Genomic DNA, 20,060 nt, shown 5'->3' with positions numbered 1-20,060 from the left:
TCTTGTTTCATTCTCTTAATTTTTAACAGTTAATGAATTTACTCTAAGGCTTTGTCTTCAGTTTCCTTAAGGATAAATCAGCTAATCAAAAACAAAAAACAAAACAAACAAACTCAACAATTTGAGGCATTGAATTCTCCTAAAAAAGCATATATTAGTTTTTATTCATCCTCTTTATTAGGTAATGGAAGGTGGAATTCCTTTTTTAAAACCTTGTTCATCTTTTCAGAAATAGCAGTCATTTTAGTTTCTATAATAGATTATATCCCTTTGAAATTGCATTACTTGAGAATTAAAAGTGTCTTTACTCCAGTAGTGCCAGTTATTGTCATTTAAGCAGTGAGATTGTCATTTCCCAAATATTTCATTTTTCACAACTTATACATTTTTAGCCAGCATATGATTGATCATTTTTTGAAAGAAATGAGTTCAGATAGCAGAAATGTTTACCTTTAACTTGCTTGTGTAAACCTCCCCAAAAAATGTATTTGTTTTTAGCTTTCCAGATTAAAACGAGAACTGACACAAATGAAGCAAGAATTGCAACATAAAGAAAAAGGAGTGGAGACACTGCAAGAGTAAGTGGAATTGTTTAATATATATGTATATGTTTATGCAAATAAATGTCTGTATGTATGTGTGTGTGTGCATGTGTGCGTGCTTGCGCCTGCACCTATCTATAGATAGAGATATTCCTTTGATTCTATGGATCTTTGTTAAATACCTTTAGGCAGTATTTTGAAGATACCATAAGACTTAGTTTTTTAAAAAATAGTCTTTGTTTCCCAGTCTTACCTGCACTGGACCTGGGAAAAAAAAAAATTAGAAGCCAGGCACCTTTGTTTTTTGAAACATGAAATCCTGAAATTTCTTCTACTCAGAAGTCAAAAGTAAATTCTCACTTTTTAGAGGATTAACTCATTAATTTAGTGAACATTTATAGTGGTTGATCAGGTGTCCAAAAAACCATTCAATGTTATTTTATTTTCTGGTCCAAATTCTTCTCTTTCACTCTTATCCCACTGAGAGAAGAAAAACCCCCAAAACATTTTACAAACATGCATAATTGAGAAAAACAAATTCCCATTTTGCCATGTTTAAAAACAAACAAACAAAAAAACCATAAGCAAAAATATTTGCTTTGTTATAGCTCACCTTCACCTGAGCACTTGACAAAGTTTACCTTTGCAAATTGGGCCTATTACTATAATTTTTCTGTTTAATGTTTATAGGAAGACAAGAAATAATTATTTAGCACATTTCAGTTTTATAATGAATGAAATGGCAGGTTTTTTTTTTTTAATAATGAGCAAGTTGAAAAAAAAGTTTTCTCTTCTTAAATATATGCAATTTTATGTGACTTGATAGTAGTTTAATCTCAAAATTCAAATGCTGAATAGAAAAATGTCTTGCTTATTTCATTTAATCTAGTTATCTTGTGCTATCTGCTTATTAGCTTTATTCTACAAATGAGGGAGGGAGGCCCAGAAAGCAAAAGTCAGAATCTTATGTTCTGACTTCTGGCTTAATTCTTTTTCTATTTATATTGTTATGGGAGTAGGATTCTAGAACTAGATGGGACCATATGACTTGTTCAAGATCATATATAAATATTCAACAGAGGTGAAATTTAAACTTAAGTCCTTTAGCTTCAGAGCCAGTATTTTTCTCCATTGTTAACATCCTACAAGTAGTTGATACCTTTGTGTGTGTTCATGTGTGCTTGCGCACGCGCGCACGTGTGTGTGTGTGTGTGTGTTAGCTTTGACTTTGAATAAGATATATTTCAAATTTCACCTTAGCTAGAAAAAGTAGTATAACTTTGCTGAACAAAAGTTTTGTTGGTTTTTTTAATCATTTCAATCCTATTTTTAAGGAAGGGGAAAGATAGAGAATGTATCTTTAACTCGATGCTTATTCAAATAAGGAATGAAAATACATCGAATTCATGATGCTGAAGCTGAAAAGCATAGGAAAAGTAAAATACAAAAGCATCTGAGAATATTATCAGTTAATATTGAAAAATATTAAAAAAATAGTCTAACACAAGTAGGACTAATATTTTTCTTTGATCATTTGTCAAAAGCTGTCCTTTTCTTTCCTTCCATCATTTTCCTAATATAAAAAGTTTATATGAACATGCCATTTCCCTGTCATATTATACATACACCTCTCCCATCACTCCATTGGCTGATAGATGACATATTCAAAGAACTTACAAACTGAACATGACAGTCTAGCACATTGAAAACTGCCTAGACCTTTCATCTATTAACTGATTTGGAGGCTAAGATGCTTTGAAAACCAGTATTGCATTTGGATTTGGCTTCTCACCCATGCTCCATTAACATTAAATTTTTGTTGCACATGTTCTATGTTGCATAACCACAAAGAAGGAAGAGGAAATATTGATTGTGATTCCACCCTTTGCACATGGCACATGGCAAGTAATCTTCATCTCCTGAGTTATTCAGCCTGAGAGAATTAATGTAATTAAATGGTTTTATGTTCTGATATCCGGGTTTCTGGTGTCATTATTTATTTATTTATTTATTTTTGGGGATGAACTAACTTGCTAAAAAGAATTGATGTTAAGATTTGGCTCTGATAAATTTCTCAGCTGAGAATTAAAAAACAACAGTAATGAAAGTTTTATCTAAAACTTTGAGAAAGAAAATGTACTTTTTAGAGATAGGCGGTAAGGTGGTACTGAGAATAGAATAAAGTCACAAAGATTCATCTTTATGAATTTCAATCTGGCTTCAGACACTTACCAAGCTGTGTGATTCTGGGCAAGTCATTTAATCCTGTTTACCTTAATTCCTCATCTTTAAAAGAGTTGAAGAAGGAACCGGTAAAGCACTTCCATTTCTTTGACAAACCCCCCCCCCAAAAAAAAAAAAAAGGATTACAAAGAGCCATATACAACTGAGCAACAATAAACATTAACTTTGACATTAACTACAGGATCAAAGAATGAACAAAAGCCGATCTCTTCTTTTTGCTTTCCTCCATATTCCTAAGTGAGAGCACTGATTTCATACCCAACAGTAATTTTAAGAAAGGACCTTCAATTTCCCTCCAGAAATTTTTCTGCTGTCCTGGCTTCCCAGAATATCCACTGTATTCTTTTCCAGAGTGCCTCACTAGGAGTTTGGCTGGTTCCAGTATTTTAACCTCAACTTGTTTATTTTGGTCAGATTTCCTTATTGGCACAGAATTCTTCATTCCTCTTGGGCATAAGTGAGGGGAAAAAAAAGAATATTTTGTAATTTTTTTTTTTTTAAAAGAGAAAATCTTTTTTTAGAGAGGTGGCATAGCGAATTTTGCTTTCAGGTAATGATAGGATAATTTTTAAAAAGTAGTTTGAAATTTGCTTTTTTGCTAGAATGTTATTTTTCATGAACTCCTCCCACACATGTACATTAGGGAAATAAATGAAGTCAGAATTAATTTCACTTTCAGGGATTGTTCCTAGCCCAAGATAAGTAGACAAATGACTTTTTTTTTCACTGGGGAATATTGGGCATTCAGTATTCAAGACAAATTAATACTGCCTATTCATTTATTATATGTCTGTGAATGAGGGTAAATTTATGAAAAAATCATATTCATATCAGAAGAAAAACCTGGAAGAGACTTTAAAAATTATTCTGTTATTACCTGAAAGAAAACAGAGGCCACTGTTATTGAACCTAATTATATGATGAGGGAAAATTGTTTCTCTTGGTAGCTCTATTAGAAGGTGAATATGTTTATTATATGACTGACAGTTCACTAAGTGTTGGGGATACAACACCCCACCCACCATAATAATATCTGTTTTCAAGAAGCTTACATTCTAATAACCCTGGCTATTTGCTACTTTTTTTTTTTTTTTTGGTTGTAATAGGGGACTTCTAATCTAAATTTAAATTTTTGACATTTTTGAATTGCAATAATTTGCTAATTATTTTATTAAACCTATGAAACATATTCTTGTGTCATATAAAGCAATATTAAGATGTGCTCCTTTTAATATTTTTTATATTAAGCCTTCTTGGTGGTGCTGTACTTTATAATTTTTTCCATACTACTTTAAGGTATTTGAGGGAAGTTTAAACTGAATTTGTAATAAGTGAATATTCTATTTCTATTGGGTGGGTCAGTGTATAGGTGCAAATTTTGAGTTATGACCAATAACCCTTAGTGATTAAAGAAAAATGAAAAATCTTCTAGATTATTTTCCCTTTTGATGTCATTTAACATCATTTAAGGAAAGCCTATAAATCAACAAACACTTAAGGGTTGAGTTTTAGTGCTAGTAATAGTGGGGAAAAGAACTGTATTCAATTTAGTTCAATAGGCTTTCATTAATCATTACAGCTAGCATTTATATATCCTTTAAGGCTTATAAAGCACTTTATATATGTTATCTCATTTGATCTTCACAACAACCTTGTAATATAAGTGCAGTTATTCCTATGTTATAGATGAAACAATTGAGGCTGAAAGAGATTAAATAATTTCCTCAGGTCTTACTATCCACCTAGTAAGTGTCTGGTCTAAAGTAATATTTGAACTTAGGTCTTTTTGTCACCAAACATTCAACATCAAACACAATACCTACAGCCTCATAAGCACTTGATGTGTACATATTTCTGTCCTAATTGATGGGGATACAAAAGAAAAACAAAAGGGGCAGCAAGGTGGCGCAGTGGATAGAGCACCAGCCCTGAAGTCAGGAGGACCTGAGTTCAAATCTGGTCTCAGACACTTAACACTTCCTACTTGTGTGACCCTGGGACCATAACCCAATTGCCTGAGCAAAAAAAAAAAAAAAAAAAAAAAGATTCTTTTCCCTCAAGAAACATAAATTATTCTGTGACTTACAACATGTATACCAACATGAATGTGAGGTAACTTGAGGGGGGAAAAAGAGCTAAATGAACAAATAGGATGACATGGAAAGTCTGCTTCCATTAGAGATGAAATAGAAGGTGAATCTTAAAAGGAAGTTAACCCTTCTGGAGATGTAAATTTGGAGAAAGTGCGTTCTGGGCATCAAGGCAGATTTGTGTGGTTAGAGATTGAAGATAGAATATAGGCTCTCAAGGGAGACTGTTCTTTAAATGTCCACCCAGTAAACACTTTCACAGATGAGTGACAGATTATCCATTTTAAAAGTTCTTAAAAACAGCACAGTTCCTAAAGGAAATTAAAAAATAAATATTTTAGATGCAGAAAATCAAAGGAATATTTGATTAAATTATAGAAAAATGGAAGCAATATTTCTGAATAAGTTCAGAAATTTAGAGAAGAGAAATAGTTACCAGCAATGATTACAGGGGCCTGTGCCAGCCCCAGAGTTCTAAGTCCAGAGGAAAAGGAACTGCTTGAGTTTAACACATTAGCCATTGGCACAGACTGGAAATGAGAGCTGTGGTGTGAGTCCTTTTAGTTTTTCTGCACATTTCTTTGATCTAAGGGTCAATGCCCAAAGTGTTGTCGTATACAGTGCTTGACATTCCTACTTTTGAAGATAGCTGAACACTAGAGTTTTTTCAATTGTCACTGTGTCTGGGTTGGGTGTGTACCTCCCAGCAAACAGAATTTATACCTAGGTTGGAAGATATTAGAGAATTCTATTTTAAATGGACAGGGCAGTTTCTGCCTGTCTAAACCCTTTGTTACTTTCCCTGCCCTTTTGGAGCAGGGAAGGTGAGGGTTTTGGAAGAGTCTTGCTTTTTTCCTAGGTTTACCAGAAAATGTTGATTTGGTAAGGAGCAGAAATCAGGGGAGCAGATCAAGAGCTGGTGAATATTCCATAGTTATTGGTTTAAAAGTGGGTAGTTTTCTCTTTAAAAGAAATGGTTCAGGTAAACTTAGAACCCATGTACATGTACCAGTCCAGTACCTAGCTTGTGTGAAGTACATTCTTTAAAAAAAACCAATTGCTCCCTTGGGCTTTTACATCACCTTTGTTTCCCAATCTATCTTCCCTCCTCTATCTAGAAGGCTAATTCTTATGTCAAAGAATTTCAAAAGAAAGAAAAGGAAAACGAAGCAGTAAAAAATTCAACCACACTACTCAACACATCAGTCCAATTCCACAATGTGTGCATGCACACACATATGCACATGCATACATATATGTATATATTTACATGTATGTGCATAATAATATAGTGCTTTCTATGTTGTTCTCTACCTTTGAAAAGAAAAGAAGGGAAATTCTTATACTCTTACTCTTCTTTAGGGCCCAGCTTAGTTATTATAATCATATAACATTCAGTTATTTGTTTCACAAGTGTACTTTTCATTTCTATTGTATTTAGTGTGTGTGTGTGTGTGTGTGTGTGTATGTGTCTTTTTCTGCATTCTATCACATTGTTCCCTAATTTCTTTCATCATTTCCCAACTAATGGGCATTTTCTTTGTTTTTATTACCTACAGTTTTAATTATTACTTAAGCTCCACTATGGGTTCACCTTAAACAAGCAAACAAATAAAAAAAAGTATTATATATGTTAATTACCAGACTATCTCCTCCTCCTTCTTTTCCTCACCCTACTCTTCCTCTCCTTTTCTTCCTCCTCCTCTTCCCTCTCCTTGTTCTCCTTTATAATTATAATTATTATTATTTCAACACTCAGACTTGTGATTTCCTTGGTTTGGGAATTTCATTTCAAAAAATTCCCTTTTCCAGTGCAAATCAGTATCTTTCCTACAATTTGTAGTCTTTCAGAGGACTAAAAGGATTGATTTGTCAAGGGTCATCCAGCTATTATGTATCAGAATTAGAAATTGAATTCAGGTCTTCCTGGTACATGATAATTGATTCCAATATCTTCCTTTTGTAGATGGGAAAATTGAGGCAAACAGCAATGTAATTAAGTTGATGCTTAATAAATACTTGTTGAATGATTGATTCCTGACTTTGAGGTACAGTTGTCTATCTAATACACTCCTTATTCTTCCTCAATAACATCAATAAGTCTAAATTTGTATGTAACAACTGAATGCTCCTCATATTTAGGGCCTTCTTTTAGCATTTGAGATGGAGAAAAAAAATCTTTCAAAGTTTCAGAACAGAGTGGGATTGTTAGCTCTTAAAAAACGGATAGATTAAAATATATCACATTCGGCAGACTCATAAGAAAATACTAGGCAGAACCAATATTCTGATAACAGGAAAACATAAAGAAGTTGTGCGGAGACAAAAAGGGCATTGTTGTTGGTTGTAGGACAGGTCTTGCTGCAAAACTGGCTTTCCAAACAGTACCTGCTGTTGATAGAAGGCTTGCAGGAAGCTTTCTGTGGTTAACTCAAGGCCCCCTGCCAGGGCTGGTGATGTAAAAGGCAGGAGTTTTAACAAAACTTTCCATTCTTTTTCGGATATAATCTGTAGCATTAAATGTGAATGAGCTTATAGACCTGGCAGCATTTTTCTTCAAGATGTGGGAGTTTAGAAGGTTCTCTAGTTATTAATAGTATTTTGGCTGATGGAATTCTTTTGACATCTTAAACAGTACTAGCATAAAACACTTTAAGGAGAGAGGAGATTGGTGACATGAGATTTCTAAAAAAAGTTCTTTTAATTTTGATTTTTTTTCAATTATTTAAATGATATGCTTCCTTTCTCTTTAATTCTTTTCACCAAAAAAAGGAACCATAAAAAAATTTTAAACTCACACCACTCCACAACTACAGATTTATCCTGAAGTTAAATTTTATTTGAACCTATCATTGATCATTGATTTTAGACAAATTGAAAGGAATGGTGATGTAAAATAAAGTATTGGATCGACAGTGCTCAAATGAGTGAAATAATTAAAGAACAAACTCTGGAAAAAATAAAGACTTCTTGCATACTCTTGATATTCCATTCGTCATATGGGTTATGTATTAGTCTGAACTTAAATTCTATATTAACAATATTTCTGAACATTAGTATATTTTGGAACATTCATATTTCTTAATTTCCAATGAGACAAAGCTATTTGAAGGCTTTTTTATTTATAGCATATAAGTTCATTATGACTAAAACCACAATTAAAAACAACAAAAAAATTTTTAAATTACTTAATAAATAAAATTAGTAACTATGAATTATTGAGAATGAACAATATTTTTGTAATTTTAAAGTGGCTTTTGAGAAGACAAAAGAAGAGCAGGTAGCTAAAAATATTATTTCCATGTACAAAGATGGTAGTTTCTTTATGGTCAATGACTGCTTTTAATTTACAAGTTCACATTGCTGTTCATGAAGCAGTTGCCCAATAAGTACTTGATAGAGGTGGAAGGAAGGAACCTCAGCTATCATTTAGTACAGTCCCCATCATTTGCGTATGTGGAAATTTATTCATTCAAAAACTGGTTACTGTCTTGCTGTTCTGTTTCCTCATCTATAAAATGAGAGTACTGGAGAAAATAACCTCATGTGTTCCCATTCTGTCTTCAATCAATGATTCTAAGTCCTGTGAGATCCTAAATCCATAACTATCCCTGGCAAAGCCAGGGTAAGAATCCATATCTCTTGACTCCCTTGCATGTATGCTATGGCATGCTGAGCTAGTTGGCTGGTTAGATGAATGAATGAATGAATGAATGAATGAATGAATGAATGAATGAATGAATGAGTGATTAAGTATATGAGAGGAAGAATGCATGGATGAATTATCTTGCTAATTCTTGAACCAAATGATATTGCCAATATTTCATCTGTGTCTACTATCTTCTTTTTACTTCCTGCTGGCTGCTTTGCCATTCTGTGTAGAGATAAAGACAGTGTAACTATATATCACTTTTTAAATTTCTAATTTTAAAAAATCTCATCTGCTTCATATTTTAAATATTTGTGAGCAATTAAGTATAAATCAAGAAAAATATTGATTGATGAGTCATATCTATATGTGTGTGTGTATATATATATATATATATATGCACATATATTTTCTCTTTCTTGATTTATATGTGTGTATGTATACATTGCTAGTGTTTGTTGGTATTGCAGTAGAAGTGATTCTCTGCAAGCTATTTTGTCAGTGGTGGTGGCAAAAGGTAGAAAAAAGGACTGAGTATTCAGAAGACTCCAATGAAGTAAAGCACTTTGAAATATGTTTTAAAATATGGGATGGTCACACAAAAAAGATAGAAATTAAGACATTAGTTTATTTACTAATATGCTTTTTAATATAGTTTTTATAAATATGTATTTTTTTTTGTATCATCAAAGTCTTTCTAAGATTCCTTCCTCTCCCAGAGAGTCATCTCATTTAATGCTATTTTTAAGACCAAAAGGATAAAAATAAGAGGAAAAAAAATCAACATAACTGATCAATACTTGGAAAGAGTCTGAAAATATGTGCACTGTACAATACTTGTCACTACATCTTTTTCAAAGGAATGGAGTAGAAGTGTTTTCTTGTATCACTTCTTTTGAGTCCTGCATAGTTTTTATAATTTTACAAACTTCACTTTTGTGTGTATGTGTGTGCATGTGTGTATGGTTCTGTCTGTTTATATTGTAGTAATTCTGTATAGTTTTCTTGGCTCTGCTTAATTCTTTCATTCTGCACCAATTCATGTGTTTCTTGATATCTGTCAATTGAAAGGCTTTTATTACAAGGGAAGCAGGTGGTCCTTATAGTTAGTAGCAATTTTAGCTCATATTCTGTATTGGTTGTTGTTTTTTTGGCCCTATAAAATATATTTGTGGAATGTCAATAGCATTTCTTACCTACCTACATCAGTGAAAGTACAAAATTGTTTCTGTAAGTACATTTGAACATATACTTTTTATAGGAGTTTAAAGTTATATTTTAGAGTTACAAAATATTTTAGATTCATGATCTCATCTATCCTCAAAAGAACCCTCTGATAAGTTTATACTTTAATAAGTATTTCTTAAGTGACTATTGTGTGTGTACAAGGTATGGTATTACTGGGGACATAGTGACAAAACTAGAATGCTTCCTGTCCTCATATAGTTTACATTTACCAGGAAAATAACATGTAATTAATTCAAGTATCACTGTAAAGTTTCCACTTTACAGATAATTAAACTGAAGTTTAATTTTAATGAGAAACTAAGCTAGTATAAGGCAAGTAAGATAGCAGAGCCTAGATTCAATCTTGGGCCTCTTGCATGATGTATGCTAATTTAAACTTTGAATAGCAGAAAAGTCAGACAACTTAAAAGGCAGGTTTACTGTTTCATGACTTATAGTCTTTTATTCCTATATTGCATTAGAGATATCAGATTCTCTGAATAGTATCTAAAGTAGAAAAACACATGAGTTTTCCTTTATTTTATGATTTTACCTCATCATGTGTCATAGTATTTCTGGTTTTCCTGTAATATGAATCTATCTCTAAAAGAAATTTCTTTTCCTGTACTAAGCTCTATATGTGGTAATAGAATCTATTAGTCTAACAATAATTTAATAGTTTTTATGGGTAGGATTTGAATTATAATATGTAATTTGCTACCAAAATGAATTTAACTTAAAATACTTTTCATTCTAAAAGTGTGTGTTAGGTTACATGTGTAAAACTTACCTGGGCTTCAATAGCTCATTTCAACCTTTTGAGTCAGAACAGTATAGAATCAAAGATGGGAATGGAAGTTCATCAAATATATTCTCTTCCTTTTCACAGATGAAGAAACTGAGATTCACTAAGATTGAATTGCCTAAAGCTACATAAGCAATTCACTGATGACAGAACTGGGAATAAAATCCAAGTGTTCTTTCTTTTTGTCCAGTGCATGTTTCTGGATACCATATTTCAGTCACAATCTCAGAATTTTATTAAATAAAGCTTTTTGCAATTTGTGACTCAATGGGAGTAACAAAAGAGGCAGAATGGAAGTTGATAGTGCATTTGGGATTCAGGATTTAAGGAGGTAGGAACAGTGATCAGCTTACTATATAGAGGAAAGACTGGGTAGATGAGATAATGTAAGTGAAAATGCTTTGAAAAAAAAACCCAAATGCTGTACAAATGTAAAATGAGAAGGTGTTAGAAAGTGACCTTGCTTCTTATCTCCCATTGTTTAGGTGAAAGTTATGCCAGTGCATGGGCTACAAAAAGAAGAGTCCAGTATTTAATTCTTGGTTATAATCTGTCCTTTTAAACTTTTGATAGAGAAGTACTTTCATTTCCTTTTTCCCTTTAGTAGGTAGTTCAATAGAAAGAGTACTCCGTCTGGAATCAGGAAGACATTGTTCAAAGCCAGTCTTAGACATTTACTATCTTTGTAACTTTGGATGCTCATTAGCTGTATAACTCTGGACAAGTCACTTAAACACTTCAGTTTCCATTTTCTCAACTGTAAAATGAGGATAATAATAGCATTTACTTTGCAGGGTTAGTATCAGGATCAAATGAGATTATATTTGCAAATCACTTAGTGCAGTATCTGCATGTAGCAGGTACTTAATAAATACTTATTTCCTTACTTTAAAGATAGAGTTCCATTTTGTATGGCAAGGAAATATGTACTTTTATAAGTGATAATAAAGTAAATTTTATCAATCATGAATGATATCACTGTGATCTCAACTTTTTAGCCTCTTAAGGTATTGCTGTTTGTTTCTTTAGAAAGTGCTATTTAAATTCTAGTGATCCTCAAGAAACTACTCATTTGTCCCTTTAGTACTTTTCATAAATATTTTCCTTATGCTTAATAATTATAAAATTAAAGAACTTTTATTTTAAATAATTTGAATATATTCTCATTATTATTTCCTTATCTGTAAATGGGGAAAATAGTAGCATCTACTTTTCAGAATTATTGTGAAAATCAATGATCATAGAGGGTTTAGCACAGTATCTGGCACATAGTAGGTATTACATAAATGCCTATTCCCTCCCTCCTGTAAGTTCTTTCTCCTTGTAATGATACCCCAAAGGACTAAAACAATGGCTCCTCTTGCCTAATAATTCTTAGAGGAAATGCAAACACTGAACCAAATTGTTCTCATCCGGACAGCTTGTATCTAGAGCAAATGAAAGAAAATAAATCTATTGAGGATTCCCCCAATAAGGAGGGTGAAGGCAACAATAGATCATGTCATTTTAGAAACAAGAAAGGGTATAGTCAGCCAAGTAAAGTCATACTACCTCCTTTATGTTCAGGAAGGAAGCTATTAAGTATCAAAGATGTTCTGTCAACAAAATCATGCCAATACATTGATGTGTTAACCATTCTTTGACTCTTTAAAGGTGTTTGATGTCAAAGGAACTTTATAAATTTTACATGTTGAGTGTCATTGATTTAAGACTTGTGCTTCCTTTTTTCTTTTTATGTCTATGTTTGTGTAATGATAAGCTGTCATTCTGATTTTTTCTTAACAGAATTGATCGCAAGATGTCAAGTGCTCATACTAATTACAAATTGGATGAAGCCCAGGCTATAATGAGTGAGCTCCGAACCATAAAGAAAGCTATTTGTACAGGCGAAAAAGAAAGGCGGGACCTGATGCAAGTAAGAATGTCAGACCATAAAGCTTTTAAACTTTATAGCACCCCCCCAATTACATCTTTTTTGATATATGCAATTTTCTTTTCTAAATTATACCCTTGACTTTTGAGTTTCTGCCTTTTCTTTTTTCCTTTACTTTTTTTTTTTTTTTTTTTTTTTTTTTTTTGCTATGCTTAGGAGGAAAATAGCCTTTTATTACAGGAAATAGAATAAATCTAGTCTCTATTCTTGTATTATTCTTGTCTATATTGTATTGGAATTTTCTTGATTATAGGCTCAAGTGCACTATTTAATTTTAATTTTTTTTTTAATAAACAAAAACTATTACAGAAAGAGGGAAGAAATTTGAGGAAGACATGATTGAAGATATGGAGACTGGCCTGTGCAAGGCAATTATAACATGTTTGTAGAAAAGTAAGGACATTTGGGATAGAGTAGAGGATGTAGAGTAGTAATGTGTAACATTGCCAGGAAAGTAGGTAGACCTGTTGGTAGAAAGCTTTGAAAGCTTTAAAAAGCCTGGAAAAGTGTCAAAAATCATTTTAGATGGATGGACCCATTTGCCTTTTCATTTCTAGCCTTCATCATTATATTTTTTCTTTTAGCTACCTTTCAAAGACTCTTAGCATTGTTGTCTTCAGAAGGCACTTTATAAACCAACTAAAGAATCTTTAAATGACTCTGTGGTCCGTATGTTCGTTGAACCACCAAAATTCATTTGAAATTACATTTGTTAAGCACCTGCTTAACATTATTCTACATGTTAGTAATACAAGGATGAAATGAGACACTTTCCTAGTCTTGGAACAGCTTACACTTTAGTAGGAAATAAAAAAAAGGCACTGGATAAATAAAATACAAATTAGAACACAATAAATATGTAGGAGAGGTAAAGACAAAGCACAATGGGAGGTGCCAGTTGGAGGAGAGAAATTTTTGATTTATTGACAACTCAGATGAATCTTTTCGAATTGAATTGTTATATCTCTGAGTTTTAGAAGACTCCATTCTCTGAGAAATTAAAAGAGGGCAGTGAACATGTGGCTGTGAGTAGATTGTAGACATAGCAAGTACACAACTTTGGTATTTCCTTTTTTTAATACATGGAGCGATTTTATTTTAGTTTTGTTTTTGTATAGAAACTTGGAACTAAAGTCTTTATTGTTTTAAAAATATTTTTATTCTACATTAATTTTTATTTATTAGTTATTTTATTCTAACAGTAATATGTAAGTTTAAAAATATTAATATTTAAAATCCTTTAGCCTTGCATCATTTAGTCTTCCCAACTGTTCTGAGATAGGGAAAAATTATTATTCCTATTATATAATAAGAAAACTGAGATTCAGATTCATTAACTTGCCAAGGATCATAAGACTGGTAAATAAGAATATGAAACAAAAGCCCAGATCTCCTGATTCCCAAGTCCAGTTTATTTTTCCATGTTTACTATGCTGTATAAGAAAGAGAAACATTTCCCTTTAATTTTTATTGGAGAGTATTATGCCTATCTGTCATTTTCCTTCTCCTTGAAGTCTCCTGGAATCATCAGAAAAGTTCCTGTAGATTTAGGCAACCCCTTTCCTCTACATTATGGACCTAGAGAGGAATACATGAACCAGTTTCTCCTGGCCACTCTAGCTGTGAAAATTCCATTACTTCTTTATGAGTAATAACCTGAGATATCTTAGAATTACTGACTTTTGGAGAGGGTCACATTCTGCCTTAAACCCATTTGATGAGTCTTGTGTAGAGTAACTTCTGTATTTGATAGATTACATTAATGTGGCTGGCTGAAGATCTCTATCTCAAAAACTGAGTCTTAGAAAATGGAAGAAAGTCAAGCTTTTTATTTTTAATTTAATTGTGAATAGAGGATACTAGTGGTTTCTCCTGAATGCCAGAATACATATTTACTTTTTATTTCTGGCATATGCAAAGTCATATGAAAATATTTTTTTGCCACACAGAATTACAACTGAAAAATCAGGTCAAGAATTTAGTGAACTTAGTCTGAGTTGACAGGAGACAAGTGTTAAGGATAGTATTGGCTCTAAAGCATTTTATTTAACTTTAAAGGTCTTTTTCAAATTTTGAATCATTTGCCTGTAACAGGTAGCCCAGTGTATAGTGTTGGATCTGGAGACAGGAAGACCTGAGTTCAAATTTGGCCTCATATACTTAGTAGCTATGTAATTCTGGGCAGATTAACTTCACTTCTGTTTGCCTCAGTTTCCTCATCTGTGAAATGGTGATTGTAGCACATATCTTCCAATGTTATTGTGAAGATCAAATGAGAAAACATTTGCAAAGTGTTTAACATGGTGCCTGGCACATAGTAGGTACCATATAAATGTTGGCTGTATCGTCATCATGATGTTATAAAAAAGACTAAAGACTTCCCCTGTGGGTAATTAGGACATCTTAATCAAAGAATTTATTTCTTTTCATGGGCAAAACATACATCTGAAAACAAAAGTAAAAAAGGAAATGGTAGAATTGGTTAGATAGTTGAAATGCCTGCCACCAACAACTTCTTGTACAAGTACAGTGCTCTGTAATGTAAAGAATATTGCCTCTTGTTATGGAAGGTCAGGGATTTCTTCTTATGTGACATTAGGCAATCAAACAACCGACACGTATTTTTTAAAAGTTTTTGCCCATAATAAGCATTATGTTATTTGCTAGGATACAAATGTGAAGAAATGGACCAAACCACAATTAGCAGGGATTCTTTTACCCTCCTTGGGACTCAGGCTTCTCATCTATGAAATGAGGAGAATATAGTTAGATGAACTCTGAGGTCCCTTTGAGTTTTAATTCTCTTAATTCCATAATTCCATAAAAATAATCAAGGCTTTGCTTTGTCGGTTTTGGCAATTTCTTCTCTCTTCATCTCTGAAATGAGAAAGTTGGACTAGAGCAGGAGTTCTTAATTTCTTACTTATGTCATGGACTCCTGTGATAGGGGAATCTATGGATTACCAAATAATGTTTCTAAATGAATAAGATAGACTACATAGGATTACAAAGTAAAACAGCTATATGAAATAAATATACCTTTTTTGGGATTAAAGTTCACAGACTCCCCCTAAAATCTATCTTTGGATCTAGGTAACTTTTAAGGAATCTTCTGGCATGAATATTTATTGAAATGATGGTAATGGTGATAACATTAGCACTAATTATGTGCTAGACACTAATAACTTTTTACATATCATCTTGATCCTCACAACAACCTAGGAGATAGGTAGGATTATTAGATCTATTTTATAGATTTGGAAACTGGGACAAACAGAGGTGAAGTGATTTGTCCAGGATTATATAGCAAATAAGTCCTTGAGACTGGATTTGAATTCAGATGTTCCTGATTCCAAATTTTACTGGGCATAAATGTTTTCCTTGCATTCTGTGAATCCTCAAAAAAAGACTTTGTTCCTCTGAAAAAGTATCTCTATTGGGATTAAATTTCATATTGCACTCTGGCCAATGGAGGGAAGAAGCAAAGTGAATAAGAAATACATTATTTCTTAATGACAAAAATTGCAGCATGATTATTGAGCTGCCACTAAAACAACAATGAAACAAAACCAGCACTGAAATTGAAATCTGCTTTCATATTCTTTTTTTTTTTTCTTCCATTTCAGAGCCTGGCTAAGCTTACGGATGGTTTCAGGAATAGCTGTTGCATTTCAGACTCTCTGCAAGATTTGTCCCATAATTATGGTTCACTTGGCGGTTCTTGTTTACCTCAACAATACTGTGACGCTGGTTCTCAAACTGACATCATTGGAGAGGTATGTTGGCTGACAGAGATGAAAAGAGCTTGAGGAGAGGGGGAGAAAAAAGGCTGCTTTTATGTTGCCATGATTTATTCTGTTTCATTTCCCATTTTAATTTTAAAAATATTTGGCATGTGTGTGTGTGTGTGTGTGTGTGTATGTGTGTGCACATGCAACACACTATAAAGGCTAAAGAAAATGCTGATTCTCCTTGTTTCTCTACTAAACTCCAGTGTAGATGGCTCATGATTTTTATGTTTAGGATTTAGATGCCTAAGAGTTGCTGGGTTTTCTTGTTGATGGTGTGAATTACAGATGAGACTGCTGTCATTGCTGATTTTGGTGCCATACATCTTTCCCTAAATATCCATTAAAAAGATGGTATAGAGTACTTATGTTTTTTATTGTTGTTGTTGTTGTTGTTTAATCATATCTGGGATTTCCCTGAAATCTAGAACTCTTAGGTGAGGAAACTCCCTCCTTGAATAGTTAGTTCGTCTTGTGCTTTGCAATTTAAAAGTCTCTGAGAGTCGCCTCTGGGGATTGTGAAGTTAATTAAATGTGCCTAGGTTATACAACCTGCATATATTGGAGACTGTAGTTGAACTCAGATCTTCTTGATATTGAGGCCAGCTTCTTATTCTCTACAGTGTATTATTGCCTCTTATATATTCAAAATCTAATTAAATTGAAATAATTTTTGATTAAGACTTTTGGAAAAATTTCAGCAACCTTATATGAAGGTGTGCAATGAATTCAGGAGGGGATTCAGTACTTGTAGCTATTGAGAGATAATCTTATCATCTTTGGAGAAAAAAAAAGTGAGTCTGTTTTTCTTCTTGAAAGAATCCATTAGATTGTAAGCTCCTTCATTAGATTTTAAGTTCCTTGCAGACAGGTAAACTGGACACTTCATGAAATGTTTATTAATTGAGCCCATAAAGTTAAAAAATTTCTTTGAGGATCTGGAGAAGCCTGCTAATGATGAAATAAAATAATGTCTTTTTTTTTTTTTTTTTTTTTTTTTTTTTTTTAATGAGACAACAATTCCAACCAACTTTTGCTGTCAAACTCCTTTCTGTTGTGAATAGCAGAGTACTTTTGTTATGTGACTTGTAACAGGTGGATTAACCTCTTGATCTCAGTTTTTTTATTATAAAAATCAGAAAGTTGTCTCATGGATCATCTAAAAGTCCTAAACATAGAATTTCAGGAGTTATTCCCCAAAGATGCTGACACATTAAGCCCGTTGGTTATTTTAAAATGTCTTTCTACTTTTGAAAGTTCAGTTTTCATACTTAGCAAAAGGAGAGAGGCAGCTTAGTTCACAAGAACAACTATTACTACAACTACTAGCACTGCTATCATCACCATTACTACCATTATCACTACCACCCTCACTGCTACTACAGTGACTTCTAGTTCTACAACAACAACTACTACCACTATTACTACTGGCTGCTATTGTTGCTGCTACTATTACTCCTGCCATTAGACTGTGAGCTCCTTGAGGGGAGGGACTATGTTTTGTCTTTTTTTCATATCTTCAGCTTTTACATAGTACCTGGCACATAGTAGACCTTTAATAAATGTTATTGACTGATTTTTGATGATAATGAAGAGTACTACTATTACTGATGATGATCATGATGGTAATGATGATTTCTTGAACCAGATTTATGATTTTATTGATCTAGAAAATTCTCTCTTTTATGATTATAACAACAATAGTTTCAAAAGTTTAACTCCATTGTTGATTATGTTCAGCAATTAGTATGTATCTATTATATATGTTTATGTATATATATACATATATGTCAAGTAAAAATTCATTAAATATTTGCTAAATTCTTCATACTATAGTAAATGCTGAACATATAGGAAATACAGAAACAGTTGCTATTCTCAAGAACCTTAAAATCTAATGAAACAACAATATACAAACAACTTGGTGTAAACAAACAAACAAATATATATATATATATATATATATACACATACACACATATATATGTGTGTGTTTTATATATTTACATACACTTTTTTTTAGGGACACACACACATTCAGAGGAAGATACTAATATTGAAGATCATCAGGGACAGTGTTTTTTTTGTAGAAGGGGAAATTTTGGTTGGGACGGAGGATCCAGGGAAGGAAGCTAGGGAAGCTAGGGAAGGAGAGAATTCCATGTATAGGGTACAACTTGTGAAAATTACAGAATCAGGAGGTAGAATATCTTGCGCAGGAATAGCAAGGAGTAGAATATAAGAAGACTGAAAAAGTAGGAGAGAGCCAAGTTATAAAGGTTTTAAAAGCCAAACAGATTTTAATTTTGAGACCAGAGGTAATGGGTAGTCTTTGAAGTTTATTACATGGGGTAGGGAGTTGTTGGTGATATGGTTAGATTTATACCTCAGGAAGATCATTTTGCTAGCTGAGTGGAGAATGAATGGGCTAGTGAGAGACATGAAGCAGAAAGGCACTAATTTAGGTCTGTCTTGATTGAGGACGTATACCAGGGTGGCAATAAGACATTAGTGAAGAGAAGGAGCTATATTGGAGGAATGTTACAAATGTAAAATCAACAGAATTCAGCAACAAATTGAATATCGGAGCAATTGAGAGAGAGTGAAGAGTCAAGGATGATACCTAGATTTCAAGCCTGAGTGACTGGGAAGATGGTTGTAACATCAAAAATAATAAAGAAATTGGGAAAAGTGAAGGGTCTGGGAGGATAGATAATGAGTTCAGTTATGGGTAAGTTGAGTTTAAGATATCCAGTTCAAAATATTTGCAGTTGGAGATAACATGATCTGGCTGGGATAAATGAAACTGAAGGTAATGTGCACAGAGATGACAATTGAATTTATGGTAGCTAATGATGTTACCAGGTAAAATAGAGGGCCCATGACAAAGCCATATGGTTCATCCCTGATTATATTCACAAATACATATATTTGTGATCCCTCTCTGCAATCTATAGTCTCAGAGATTGTCCTAACTCTCCAACCACTTTGTATGTGTATGTGTGTGTATGTGTGTTTAAGTGACACAACCATTCAGAACTAAACATAAGACTATGTTGCAGAAAATGTTCCAACCTGTTTTAGTTGAAGGAATATTGTCATCTGGAAGTTCCTTCCCTATATCAGTGAAATCATGGGTACAGTCCCTCTCCCAATAAAAACTGTGTATGTTTTCATCTAAGTCATTCTTCATGTTTTCTTCATAGGGTTTGATTTTCTTAAATTTACAACTCTGTATTAGTTCACATTGGAACATTACATTGTTTTAAATTGTTCAATTTATAGAATTTTGTGAATTCTGATCATTATTCTTATAATCCTGTCTTTTTTCCAGTCTGTGATCATAGAAAATATGCTATTTTGCCATAATATCTGCCATTCACAAACATATGTGACATTGAACCTGGAATTTTTCTGAGTCTCAGATATTTGTTATAGGATATTTTATCCTGTTAATATGTCACATTAATATGTAATTCACTAAAAGATATGCCAATATAATATACACAGTTAATCTCTGGCTTTTATTATTTGGATTTTTATCTTTGGTATACTATGTAAACTTTGACCAAAAAAACTCTGATTTTATTTTTTTTAACATTTTAGTAACAGTTTCCTAAAAAAGATTTAGGACATTTGCCTAACCAATAATAACCTTTGATTGAAAACCATTTCTTTACTAAATTTATTTGAATGATTTTTAAAAAAATGTTATTAATTATTTGGATTAGAAAACTTAAATGAATTTTATATTATCAAAATTGGTTACTAATATATTGTCT

General features: G+C 32.7%; 1 protein-coding gene across 6 annotated transcripts in view; it reads left to right on the top strand.

Moving 5' to 3' along the window:
• The window catches only part of WWC3 (WWC family member 3), a 176,752-nt gene that overhangs the window by 99,766 nt on the left and 56,926 nt on the right, over nt 1-20,060 (top strand). For all 6 annotated transcript variants that reach the window (XM_074300025.1, XM_074300024.1, XM_074300023.1 and 3 more), the window contains exons 5-7: nt 499-578; nt 12,343-12,472; nt 16,117-16,266. In XM_074300025.1, coding sequence (XP_074156126.1) covers nt 499-578; nt 12,343-12,472; nt 16,117-16,266 — 360 coding nt within the window. The remainder of the gene's footprint in view (nt 1-498; nt 579-12,342; nt 12,473-16,116; nt 16,267-20,060) is intronic.

This window comes from Sminthopsis crassicaudata, chromosome 3 (genome assembly GCF_048593235.1).
Source record: "Sminthopsis crassicaudata isolate SCR6 chromosome 3, ASM4859323v1, whole genome shotgun sequence".
In the NCBI taxonomy this organism is placed as follows: domain Eukaryota; kingdom Metazoa; phylum Chordata; class Mammalia; order Dasyuromorphia; family Dasyuridae; genus Sminthopsis; species Sminthopsis crassicaudata.
Note: the sequence above shows the minus strand (reverse complement) of the source record. Positions and strands in the feature narration are given on the sequence as shown.